Source organism: Rutidosis leptorrhynchoides, chromosome 5 (assembly GCF_046630445.1).
Source record: "Rutidosis leptorrhynchoides isolate AG116_Rl617_1_P2 chromosome 5, CSIRO_AGI_Rlap_v1, whole genome shotgun sequence".
NCBI lineage: Eukaryota > Viridiplantae > Streptophyta > Magnoliopsida > Asterales > Asteraceae > Rutidosis > Rutidosis leptorrhynchoides.
The window spans coordinates 400568026-400582195 of NC_092337.1; the positions used below are offsets into that span (position 1 = coordinate 400568026).

General features: G+C 35.9%; 1 protein-coding gene across 1 annotated transcript; it reads right to left on the reverse strand.

Moving 5' to 3' along the window:
• Nucleotides 1-11018: 11018 nt before the first annotated feature.
• LOC139850413 (delta(24)-sterol reductase-like) lies at nucleotides 11019-13746 on the reverse strand. Its single transcript, XM_071839989.1, has 2 exons — nucleotides 12496-13746; nucleotides 11019-11474 (listed from the first exon to the last, which is right to left on the reverse strand). The coding sequence occupies exons 1-2, from the start codon at nucleotides 13744-13746 to the stop codon at nucleotides 11019-11021; spliced, it is 1707 nt and encodes a 568-aa protein (XP_071696090.1).
• Nucleotides 13747-14170: the final 424 nt, after the last annotated feature.

Sequence of the window (14170 nt, forward strand, 5' to 3'; positions counted from 1 at the left end):
GTTGTTTCCCTGGACTTTAAAGGGAGAAGCCAAAGATTGGTTAGAATCGTTACCTGAAGGGGCGATTGACACATGGGATGTTTTAGTTGAAAAATTTCTTAAACAATTCTTTCCGGCATCTAAAGCCGTGAGACTTCAAGGAGAAATTGTTACGTTCGCGCAAAAGCCAAATGAAACATTATATGAGGCGTGGACAAGATTCGGAAGGATGTTGAGAGGATGTCCTCAACACGGTTTAGACACTTACCAAATAGTACAAATATTCTACCAAGGTGTCAACGTTGCTACACGAAAAGACATCGACATAACAGCTGGTGGTTCCATTATGAAGAAAACCGCAACTGAAGCTTACAAAATTATTGATAACACAGCCTCCCACTCGCATGAGTGGCACCAAGAAAAAGATATTTTTCGTTCATCTAAAGTGGCTAGAGCCGATTCTAGCCATGACTTTGATTCCGTTTCCGCAAAAATAGATGCTTTCGAAAGACGAATGGAAAAGATGAATAAAGATATTCACGCAATACGAATCAGTTGTGAGCAATGCGGTGGACCACACTTATTGAAAGATTGTCACATTGAACCAACGATGGAACAACGAGAGAATGTTTCCTATATGAACCAAAGGCCGGGAAATAATTATCAAAATAATTATCAACCGCCAAGGCTAAACTTAAATCGAAATCAAAACATTCTTTACAATCCAAAAGGACCCGAAAATAACTGGTATAACCAACAAGGTCCGAATAACCAACCGACTCAAAACAACACTTTCAATCAACAAAGACATAGCTTGTATAAACCACCACAACAACCCGAAGAGAAAAAGCCAAATCTAGAAGAAATGATGGCAAAGCTGATTGAATCTCAAACACAATTCATTACATCTCAAACCCAAGCGAACGAGAGGTTTGATCAGTCATTAAGAACTCAACAAGCTTCCATTTTGAATCTTGAAAAACACGTAGGTACTCTTGCTAGCATGATGAGTGAGAGGGAACAAGGAAAGCTACCGAGTAATACTGAAGTAAATCCTCGGAATGAGAATGTTAATATGGTTTCAACGAATTCTGAAAAACCAGCACCAGAAGATGGGAAGGTTTTAGATGAGAGTAACAATGAAGAAGTTACACCACCACCACCCGAGTATGTAAAGCCAGTGGTGGCACCATACAAACCACCCATCCCGTTTCCAAGAAAAGGAGTTGAGTATGAGCAAGTGATAGGTAATAAAGATTGTGATACATCTGGAAAGAAGAAGAAGAAAAAGAATAAGAAAGTGCAAGAAACAAAAGCCGTAAATATAAACCCGGTGAAGACAGTTCCACCAAAACCTCCACCTAGGGTAGGTGATCCGGGTGAATTTATTGTTCCTTGTCTACTTAGTGATTGTGTCATGTATGATGCACTAGCAGATTTAGGTGCAAGTGTAAGTGTTATGCCTCTTTCCTTATATAAGAGATTAGGTGTAGGTAAGTTAAGTCCAACGGATATGAGTGTTCGACTCTTTGATCAAACCATTAAGCACCCAGTTGGAATTGCTGACAACCTACCCGTTCAAGTAGGCAATTTAACCTTTCTAGTCGAATTTATTGTCATTGACATAGAAGAGGACCCAAACATTCCTCTAATTTTAGGTCGGCCATTCTTAGCGTCCACCAAGGCGTTATTTGATGTAGGAAATGGAATAATGACACTTAAAAGTGGTGACAAATCGATCACCTTTATGATTCGAAAGTCTAAATCTCCACCAGCCAAAACCGTTGAACCAGTAAAAACAATTGGTAAGAACCATGTGCTTTTACCAACTCCAACGGTAATACTTAGCAATAATGAAACGCCTAAGTGTGGGGAAAATGAAGTAACACCTAATGATGACATGATAACAAAGAACCCCGTTGTTGATACGAAATTAAATGATCCCGTTATTAATAGTTCAATGAAGAAACTTATTAAACGGATTCGCGATGCTAGAACCAAGGGGAACTTTAAGTTATGTAACCGGTTAGTATCCAATCTATCACCTAAAGAAAAGGAGAAACTAGTTGAAATTGTGGATATTACACAGGAATCCGACCAATGGCTTAAAGAGAAAGTCACATATATGCAAGTTGATTATGGACCAAGAGAAATTGACGATGAAGTTAATCACAATTTCGACACCACAGCTACCTAAGTGTGGGGAGATTTAAATGTTCTAAAAAGAAAATGCTGTCTAGAGTTAATTGTTCTGTTCTCATGTAGTTCCGAAAATGGAATCCGATTGGTCTTTTCCGCTAGCAGACACTAAAGAACTAGTTTTCTCCCACCATTCTGAATTTTTATTTTTTAGGTTTTAATTAATATGCCTTTTAAATTTAAGTTTTGTGTGATTTTAAAAACAAAATTTACTTTATTTCATTAAGTTTAAAAAATTGATTTCTAAAATTCGTCGTAAGTTGAAGAGTAGGTCGTTGAACCGAAATTGCTTTACCCAAGGACGGGGCGATAAATTTTGTTATCATTATTTTTTTAATTTTATTGATCTAAAGTATGCAAAAAAAAAATATATATATATATATATATATTATATTTTATAAATTTTTAAACGTGGGATAATATATCAAACTTTAAAAATATGTATATATATGTTTGTATTTTATGTTATGTACAAAACAGGGTAAAACAGCGCACTTTCAAAGAATGTCATTAAGTTCAGCAAAAGCTTCTAATTTTGACGACAAGACGCAAAATATCAAATGTGATATAAAACAACATGTTTGCAAACTCGGTATTTCCAATAACTTTTCTACACTAATCACCCTCATGAATTTATAATTAGAGTCTGATTTCATGCAAATGAGGGCATTGCATGATCTTAAGTGTGGGGAAGGGTTATAAATTCTCTCGGGTTTACACTTGGTTTATTTGCCAAATTTTGCGAAAATTTGAAAACTTTTCAACTAAATGAAATCAAAATCATGTTTATATATATTTATGAACGATGAAAACTAGGTGTTAATACTGAAATTATTGTTACCTCAAAAAGGACATAAATTGAGAAACAACCCAAAACGCTTGAATTCATTTAAAATGGAATAAAGGAGAATAAAAAGGCAAAGAAAGAAACTAAGTGTGGGGAGAATATACCAAGTTATTCAATTAAAAACTATCTATCACATGTTTGTGTAAAATTTATTGCAGGTGCTTTTGTTTTGGACTAAATTAACTGTTTTACCCGATTTATTGTAATACTTTTGAAAAAAGAGATGGATCTACACGATGAATCAATTCCATCATTAAAAGGAAGTAAAGTCTTCCGAAAAAGACACGCGCTTCTTGATTTAGGTCATGAAGTTGTCGTCCAGACCAGCTGTAGGTTGACGAAAAATCTAGAAAAGTCATCACTAAAATCAGCAGGAAATCCACGGACCTCAGCATCAAACAGGGTCGCCAAGTGGTCAGATTTATCCTAACCATGAGAAGGATTTATCTCGTACAATGGGGAGGCACCGTGCAAATTAGCTTGATAAGACTAATGAATCAGATCCCCAGAAAAGGATAATCTCCTTAAAGATTAAAAATCAGCTTTTAAGACTGATAATACTCAATCCTAGAGATTGACCTTAAAGATTGAGAATTCAAACTCATGGAATTCGATGATATCTAAACTCGAGCATGAACGAGAAAATATTTTGATCAAAAATACAAACCGATTTGTTTTCTGAAAAACCATTTTCAATGCGTTCATTACCATTGAACGTAAAATCCTAAGAAATTCACCTGGAATTCATTAGGTCACCTGAACCAAATCGGGTGTCAACCGTAAGAACGGTGGTTGCATAGCATGGTCGGAGACAGGACCTTGTGCCAGACCGAAAAATTATAGGATGATCTTTACTATCGCTCCTACCAAGGATAGTTCTAGCATCCGACACGTTAATAAGACCATAATCATCTGCATGTCACGGGACATTGCCTTAACAGTTTCTTGTTCATCGCTTTCCTTTACAACCGGACGGTAGTTTACCGAAAGGTAATATACGGAACAAGTAAACTGGATGTGTGCTTTCCGATACCGGGATAGCAGTGGATTACACGAACCTAAAAGTTTTAGCCAAAATATTGATCCACAAATATATTTTGCAACACCGATGATGGATCAAATCAGAAAACTTATCTAGGGTAAAAGCTAGAATGAATTTTCAAAAGATCAAATGTTTTCATAAAGATCCAATTTCCTTAATGGATCTAAATTTTTATAGTCATGTGGGACTGTAAACCATATCGTTACTACCATTGTTTATACCGCCATATCAAAATCACTGATGTACAAAGTGTGAAGAATAAAGAAGTGATTCTAGTATTTCAAGACTATATTGCTTGAGGACAAGCAACGCTCAAGTGTGGGGATATTGATAAGGCTAAAAAGGAACATATATTTCATAGCATTATCCCCCAAGAAAGACAAGATTTTAGTTGCAATTGTTCCATTTTCAAGTGATATTCGTTTATATTAAATAAGTGCGAAGACAAAAGGCAGATTCGACAAATTGAAGACAAAAAGGTCCAAAAAGCTCAAAAGTACAAGATACAATTAAAAAGGTTCAAATTATTGATGAAGAACGTCTAAAAATGACAAGAGTACAAGTTACAAAACGCAAAGTACACGATATAAAATAGTACGCAAGGACGTTCGAAAATCCGGAACCGGGACATGAGTCAACTCTCAACGCTCGACGCAACGGTGTAAAAATTACGAGTCAACTATGCACAAGAATAAAATATAATATTTAAATAATTCATAATAAGAATAATATTAAATAATAAAAAGTTGTTAATTTAGCATAGTTCAGGGGTCGTAAATGAAAATTCTATTTCATATTTTGCCTATAAAAGGCGATGATTATCGATCAATTGAAAGGCATCCCTTTTTCTATCCTAAAAATCTATTATCAATATCAATATCTAAAAATCTCTATCATAATGTTAATGTAATAAGATATAACAATAATCTTAATTTTAATTTTAAATTATGATAATAATAAGATTTATGATAGAGATCGTTTGAGTGTGTAAGTCGAAATTCTGTCCGTGTAACGCTACGCTATTTTTAATCATTGTAAGTTATGTTCAACCTTTTTATATTAATGTCTCGTAGCTAAGTTATTATTATGCTTATTTAAAACGAAGTATTCATGATGTTGGGCTAATTACTAAAATTGGGTAATTGGGCTTTGTACCATAATTAAGGTTTGGGCAAAAGACCGACACTTGTGGAAATTGGACTATTGACTATTAATAGATGGGGGGTATTGTCTAATTGAGTGACAACTCATTGGAGTCTGTCGAACCTATCTTCAAATTAATTATCCTAATAATTAATAATGATTATGGTTGTCCTATTTAGTGACGTTCATATGGAATCTATTATAATCATTTAATTAATTATTCGGGTTGGGTAATTGATTATTCAAACTGATCAAGTGGGTAAATTAATATTCATAAACTAATTAAAACAGGGGTAGATTACATACAGTGATAACTGGTGTAATTGTTGACAGAAGTGATAACTGCGTCACAGTTTAAATCCTTAATTAGTTGGAATATTTGACTTCGGGTATAAGGGTAATTTGACGAGGACACTCGCACTTTATATTTATGACCGATGGACTATTATGGATAAAAACCAGATAGGTATCAAATAAACCATGACAAAGGACAATTAACCCGAGTAACAATTAATTAAAATCAAAACGTCAAACATCATGATTACGGAAGTTTAAATAAGCATAATCCTTTTATTTCATATTCTATCGCAATTTTATTTATTGTTATTTTATTTATCGTCATTTATTTATTTTACGCACTTTAATTATTGTCATTTATCTTTACGCTTAAAAATATAAAATCGACAAACCGGTCATTAAACGGTAAAAACCCCCCTTTTATAATAATATTACTACTTATATATATATATATATATATATATATATATATATATATATATATATATATATATATATATATATATATATATATATATATATATATATATATATATATATATATATATATATATATATATATATATATATATATATATATATATATATATTTACATAAATATAGTTTTATAAAAATATAGTACGTAATCACTAGCTCCCTGTGGAACGAACCGGACTTACTAAAAACTACACTACTCTACGATTAGGTACACTGCCTATAGTGTTGTAGCAAAGTTTAGGTATATCCCATCCGTAAATTAATAAAACTTGTGTCATATTTTGTAGTATTTCCTAGTAAAAATAATACTATTTCGTACCCTCACGCTACATCATCAATAAATGATTTTGATTAGTAAGTTTACAACAACTTAATTCTATATCTATAAGATCATAGAATCTTCTCTTGCTTGATCACATCTGAGTAGTAATTGATGCACTTGTGATCACTGGAGATAAGCCTTTGAAATATGCAAGAGGGTCAGCTTCAAATGCTCTTAAATGTTTGCCTTTTATAGTGAGATTCAAAAAATAGCCGTTGACACACGGTTGCCTGCACGGTCGACCGTGGTGCGACCGTGCGTGCTCCAGTCCAAATTAGGTATCCGTTGTATAGCCGTTTGACTCCAATTTGAACACCACATTTTGGCACCTTTACTCCTTCTAGCACCTGCAAAAGAAACCAAACATCCTATACAAGTACTATATGCATTAAGTGTGTGAGATTTGGTCTTAATGCATGAAAGTGACTAATCATTCCAAAAGTGGTAAACTCAACATTCTTGGAGAAGTGTCTTGATTGATATTTAGGAAAATTTCAGTTTGGTCAAGACTTAGTTAGTCACATTAATGTCTTTGGTTCAATTCTAAAGACTAGTCACTATGTCATTAACTTCCTAGTTTCAATTAATCACAAGTCATGATCTTTTTTAAGTTTAGTTAGAGATTAATTGAACAATGTCTCTATAAGATAATCATGAAGCATGTAGAGACATCAAAGTTAAGTCATAAGCAATCACCCTTAGTTACTTAGACTAGATCAAATAGAAAATTGATTATACTTTCATTGTGAACCATTTTACACTTGATCTATTGGAGTAGGTTAGTTACTTGAATCCTAACTAATGAGCACATAGCAAACATATTAATCAAGTTGACAAGTTTATGAGTATTAAGCATATTGGCAAGTAGCAAGTAATACTCACATAGCAAGAGATAGTTATTCCAGGATCAATCATATAGATACTTGCACAACTTATAATTCAAGCACTTAATAAGTTTAATGTGCAATATAACACATTACATGATTAATGTGTAAGCACACATTAATGTCCAACACATGCACAAGGTAAGAGCAATCTCTAATTGGGACTTAGTGACCATCCTAAATGTATCTAAGTATGTTTTAGGATTACAAGTCATTACTAGTTAACCTTGAGAGCATTGTTCCTTATTTAGCCTTAATTAATCACTAAGTCATTTCTAATAGCAATCATTGTTCTAGTGACATTGGCTTAAGTGTGTTGGTACTTGATGATCAGACTAAGGATATCTAGATAAGAATTAAGATCACAAGTTATTGATTAACTCTTATGTGTTATGCCTAATCTTGGTTAATTTGTCATTAAGATATCATTAGGCGTAATTAATCACAATTAGTGTTTTTATGACCAAAACTCGGTTGAGTATGAAGAAGGCATCTATTCTAAGCATGTTGAGAAAGGTTTCATGAATTATAGATGTCAGGAACTAGTCAAAATTTATTTGGTCAAAAATGGTAATAGAGAGAACTGCGGTCGCACTGCGGTTGACCGTGGTGACGACCGTGCAACTTGTTTTCACAAAACTGTGTTGCAATTCAGTTTGGGTTTTCACGGTTGACTATGCGGTCGACCGTACCTCGACCGTGTGTTTAACTGAAGTTTTAATTTCATTCTTTAACCTATGTTTGACTTGGTTGTTTGCAAGATAAAGTATGGATTAGTGACCTTGCGTGTTTTATGTTAAGATGTCAGTCATCACTTATGCATATGTATGTGTCATCATCAAAACATATTCTTTTGTTAATCACACTTTGGTTAATCATACTTAAGTTTATCGTTTAGTGCATTAACCCACATTCAACCAACAATAACGCTCCCTCATCACTGTCAACCTCTGATCACACAACACCACCCTCACCAGAAAATACCACACCTCCCTCACCACCACCGCAACCACCTCATATCCCAACAAATCCACCAAATCCAACCTCTACTAACACTTCCTCCACTCATCCTATGGTCACTCGTCACCGCCTTGGCACCACTAAACCCGTACAACGTTTAAATCTTCATGTGTCCACCACCTCTCCCGTTCCTACCTCTTACTCTCACGTGTTTAAAGACCCTAACTGGCAACACGCTATGACCGAAGAGTATAATGCTTTAATTAAAAATGGTACTTGGACTCTTGTGCCCCGCCCTTTGGACACGAACATAGTTCGCTCCATGTGGTTGTTTAAGCACAAGTTTAATGCTGATGGGACTTTGAGCAGGTATAAGGCTCGACTTGTTGCTAACGGTCGAAGCCAACAGGTCGGTATTGATTGTGATGAGATGTTTATCCCGGTTGTTAAACCGGCCACCATTCGGACCGTATTCAGTCTTGCTATTTCTCAACACTGGCCCGTTCATCAGCTAGATATAAAGAATGCTTTTCTTCACGACCATCTTAATGAGACTGTCTATATGCATCAGCCTCCAGGTTTTCGTGACCCCTCACGACCAGATCATGTGTGTCTTCTGCAGAAATCTCTTTATGGATTGAAGCAAGCCCCCCGGGCATGGTACCAGCGGTTTACTGGGTACACACAGAGTGTCAGTTTTCAGCAAAGCCGATGTGACACTTCTCTATTTATCTATCGACGGGGCACTGACACTGCATATCTCTTACTATATGTAGACGATATTATTCTGACTGCATCATCGACAGAGTTTCTTCAGCGGATTATTGCATCCTTGCATCGGGAGTTCTCGATGACCGACCTAGGCCCGCTGAACTATTTTTTGTGCATTTCTGTTACTCGTAATGCTTGAGGGATGTTCCTATCTCAGAAGAAGTACGCCATCGATATTCTCGAACGTGCATATATGTTAGGGTGTCACCCAAGCAGGAAGCCGGTCGAAACCAGCTCCAAACTTAATACCTCTGGTCCACCCGTTGCTAATCCGACATTGTATCGTAGCGTCGCAGGGGCTCTTCAGTACCTCACTTTCACGAGGCCCGACATAGCTTACGCAGTAGAGCATATATGTTTATTTATGTATGATCCTCGAGAATAGCATTTTTCCGCGCTCAAGCGGATTCTACGGTATATTCAGGGTACACTTGATCTCGTTCTTCAGCTTTTCGCATCCTCTACCACGTCTTTGATTGCCTAATCGAATACTGACTGGGCTGGATGCCCCACTACTCGTCGATCGACCTCCGGATATTGTGTTTTTTTGGGGAATAACCTCCTGTCGTGGTCATCTAAATGACAGTTGACCCCATCTGGCTCCTATGCTGAAGCAGAGTACTGTGGTGTTGCTAATGCCGTTGCCGAGACATGTTGGCTTCGCAATCTTCTCCGCGAGCTTCATTGTCCATTGTTTTCCGCTACTATTGTGTATTGTGATAATGTGAGTGCCGTCTACATGTCAGGTAATCCAGTTCAGCACCAACGCACTAAACACATAGAGATTGATATTCACTTTGTGAGGGATCTTGTAACGCAAGGACATGTGCGCGTTCTCCATGTTCCCTCTCGATATCAGTATGCCAACATCTTCACCAAAGGTCTTCCAGCGGGTTTATTAGATGAGTTCCGTACCAGTTTGAGCGTCCGTCATGCTCCCGCTCCAACTGTGGGGGGCTGTTAGCCGATGTTATTCTGGGCTTGCGAGCCCAACTCTTTTGTATTAGTTGCATTGGGCCTGCGTGCCTAGTAGTTTATTGTTATGGGCCTGCGAGCCCACTTTCTGTTAGTGTTATATTCTATTTATGCACTTGTTCTACTGGTTGAGGGGAATGAAAAATCAATCGATCAATTACTTTAACAGCTCGAACATGAAACTCGCTTTGTGACACCTTGGGTCGCGTCCCGTGATTCGCCGGGGACCCTATCAATTTGTTCATTCAATTTTTGTTCAAGATCTACAACCTCAACAGAGCACTTACTATATTACCTAACATTATCTTCTGAATTCCTCTTATCCTTCTCAATCAAGCACACCCTTAATTTTTTAGGTACTTAAATTTGAAAGCCGACAAAAGCTCATTGACGTGGACCAATAGTACAAGTGGGCTAATTGTGTAAGTGTGCTAACCGTGCAAGCGGGCTGAAGCACCATGATACCAATCATACCTTTAACCGAGGCCCAAAATTACAACCTAGAACATACTAGTATATGTATTTTTTTTTTTAACCTGGGTATACAAACGGTTAACTTGACTAATCCCAGGGCGACTACTAGCTACGCGAGCAGCTCGGAGTCATTGCAGGCGAACCTCCGTGGCCATGAGTGGATAACTGTGGGTGCCTGGAATCGCACCCATGACCTCCACTATGGAAGGCTAGGGTCATAACCATTCAACCACCACACTCATGGTTACTAGTATATGTATTTGAGACTTGAAATAAAACAAAATTTAAAATCCAACTTGTAGTACTAATGGTACTTAAAATTGTAAACAACAAGCGATCCACTACAATCACCATATGCAACACATTCAAAGAAAAAAAAAAGTGCACATAAGTACGTTACATAAATGAAGAAAAACTGCAATAAAACAATCTAGAATATGACTTCCGATAGAAATATTCGAATGACTAAAATTTCAATAAAATGAATAAGGTGTTGAAGCATATAAATATTTCTATGTATAAGTAGATAATAATTTCAATATACTCATATTTTGAACTTATTTTTTCAAATATGGACTTTTATTACAACTTTATTTTAGTAGAACATAAACAAACTCATAAACACTATTAATACATTAAAGCTTGAACTAATCAGTTGGCTGCTCAAGTTCTGCATACGCATTCTCATATTTCGCGTTTTCGGCTTCTTCAATCTCCTTCTCGGTCTTCCTACCTTTCTTGCATTTGTAGTACACGGACATAAAGTTCCCGACAGCCCGATATTTCCTTCTACACTTTTCGTAAAGCTCACCATTAAACATTTTCCAAAAATCCTTCTCACTGAGTTCACTGACAGCATACTGTGTCTCGTACCCATGGTTCTCGATCAACCACTGTTCCATTCGATGAACTGCACCTGACCCATCAAAGACTTCACCCCTCAAAACGGGCCCAGGTGAATAATAGAGTCCAATGTCTGTGTACATCTGGGCGTATGAGGTATCACCCTGCCTGCGTTCTTGCTCGAACCCGGGTTCAGGATATAACATGGTCTTATATGGGTGCTTGTATAGTCTATGTGGACAGAGCCAAATAGGGTACACCTGTTTTAGAATAAAATAAGTAATTGTAACTCTCTATTATCAGGATTAGAGATAGCAAAACTTGAATAGTGGATCAATTCAAAGTTCATGAGTATTACATATGCGGATCTACAAGGGTGCAGCTGTCATATAATTTTTTTTATTATGTTAAAACTTAAAAGGTTCTCTATCTTTATAAAAAAAGCTGTCCAGTACAAATGTTGTTAGTTTTAATTTTCGTCCCGAAAAATTTTGTTTAGTAATTGTGGTTTTTTATTATATTCGAAGTAAAATTATTAAAAATAAATAAATGATTGACATCTCAACAATCTTGGGTCAGAATACCAAACATTCCTTTTAATAACATTGTATTGAATGTGATTAAACTATTCATCTAGCTAACATTGTATTGATCTTTTCGTTCATTAATGTACTCCAGCTTTCTGTTTTGTTAAAAAAAAATTATTTACTTTCACAATCAATAAATCCAAAAGCTTCAAACAAGTAAAGGTGAAATCATAGTAGTGTAATCGATCCGCATCTAAATATATAATTTGATAATTTTATCCTTCTTACTAAATTAGGCAAATTATCCTCCAAGTATTTTCTTTTAACTATTTTGAAAAGGAGCTAATCCTATTTTCTTATATATCTTTTTGAACGGCTTAAGTTTATGATGGGGACATTAGTTACCCATAATCTACATGTCATGCTCACTTTCTACACTCGTTAGGAGGAAACCTCATGATATTGCACCCAATGAAAACTACCGAGAAAACCTTGCTAAATATGAGGAGAACTCACTTTTTGCAAGAAACATACAGAGGACACTATAACCAAATTCAAAGTAAATTGTATTATGAAATCCTCAAGTAGAACTTTAACTCGAGACCTTGCAGACATTCAAAAGAGCAGTAACCACTCAGTTAAATAAAGATGATTTATTTTCATATTTATTACTTTTAGCCTTTTAGGAAACTAATTAATATTACTATTACTACATAATTGAAACGTGAATTACCTCGAGTAAGAACGTACATACCTCCATTTCATGATGTGCCCATTCTAAGGCATCAGGAACCTTATGTAAAGGGACAAGCAAGTCTTGAAGGACATGCATATCATGATAATAATTTCGAACCGATTCGAATTGGGTAGCCTTAAGTAAAGGTATTTTCGGTGGCATCATCCAACCAAGCAGAAACCGAAACCACCATTGATCAGCAAACGGAAGAATTAGCTTCGCTTCCCAAAAATAACTCCGCGTATGCCTATGATAATACTCTCTACTCGGTATATACTCAACGAATTCACCCCTTTTTAACGCGCTTTTCGCGTGTTGATAGAACCATGGTTTAAACCACCAACCAATACTATTCACTTTGTCCCAATTCCTATTTGCTTCTTCTTTCGACGCGTATTTCCCAGTCATACAAACCGCTTCACAGCGATTGTAAACCAACGTTTCAACAAAATCCGGCACCTTATCATAATCATGATTATCAAATTCAAGTGTGAAAGAATCGGTATACCTTTTCGCTAGATCTTTTATATTGTTACCTTTTACAGGTTTATATGTTAACTTCATGTATTCTTTAATGTGTATAAGTTTAATTTCGGCACAACTAAGTAAACCTAGAGTCCCTTGTGACCATGGTATCGCGAAAAAAAGATCAGCATACTCGTTGTCTTTTGTAGCACGAACGATTCGTCCGTCTGCTAAGATTAACTCGTACGCAACAATAGTATCAGTGAACATACCGTATAAATGCGAGCTACCTTCGAGCCCACTTCCATTTATGAGCCCACCAACAGTCAGATCATCGAGCTCGGGTACAACCGCTAGGGCTAGGTTCATTGGAACCGTAACCCTAGTGATCTGTCCCATTTTCACCAACGGCTCACATTTTGCAACCATTCTGTTTTGGTCTATTTCAAGAATGTTACAAAAAGCCGAAAGGTCAACTTCATAACGCCTAGCTCGTTTGTAGTCCACATTTCGCATGCCAACTGTCACTGCAGGCTTTCGGGCTGTACATATAAGGCTGTCCTTTAACGGGTTTCGTTTCTTTAATCTTTTAATCACTTTTAGGATGTTTTCGTCGTGTTCGAGTTGGCGTTGTTTGTATGATTTAAGATGGGATTTGAGTTCTTTGAGATAATCAAGGATGTATAGTGTAAGAGACATCGGAAGAACGATGAAGACGACCAAAATCCATCGGAATTCGACTAGATAATCAACCCACACCTTCTTCCTCTTGGATCTTACTGACGGAGTTACTGGATTAGACATTTTGATAGAAGGATATTTGTTTGTTACATAAACTTGAATAGCAAACGTATTTATAAAGCAAATGTAGTGTAATGTTTTGGACTTTGATTTTGTTTCAAATTTTACTATTTGAGTAGGTTATTATACTGGAATTTTGAAAGAGCTTAAATTCTAAGAAACTGTTTTTTATTTTCATGTTTTGCTATTGGTTCAAGTATGGCAAGAAAAAATAGTTTACAGTAGAAACAAAAATGTACTTTTTATTAATTTTTTTATTTTTTTATTTTTTTTTATCGACACAAATTACTTCAAAAGAAGTAGCAAACCTTCATAATTGATCCGGAAGTTTTCATTATACACCCATGGGCTCAATTCTCATTATAAAATGCAATGATTAATTCAATTAGTGCTCCAAGTTCTAAAAAGCAAACGTCAAAAGGAATAA

Coding starts and splice junctions, on each gene's coding strand:
- LOC139850413 (XM_071839989.1), bottom strand. CDS start 13,746: ATGTCTAATCCAGTAACTCCGTCAGTAAGATCCAAGAGGAAGAAGGTG. Junction 11,475..12,495: donor GGGCACATCATGAAATGGAG/GTATGTACGTTC, acceptor ATTCTAAAACAG/GTGTACCCTATTTGGCTCTG.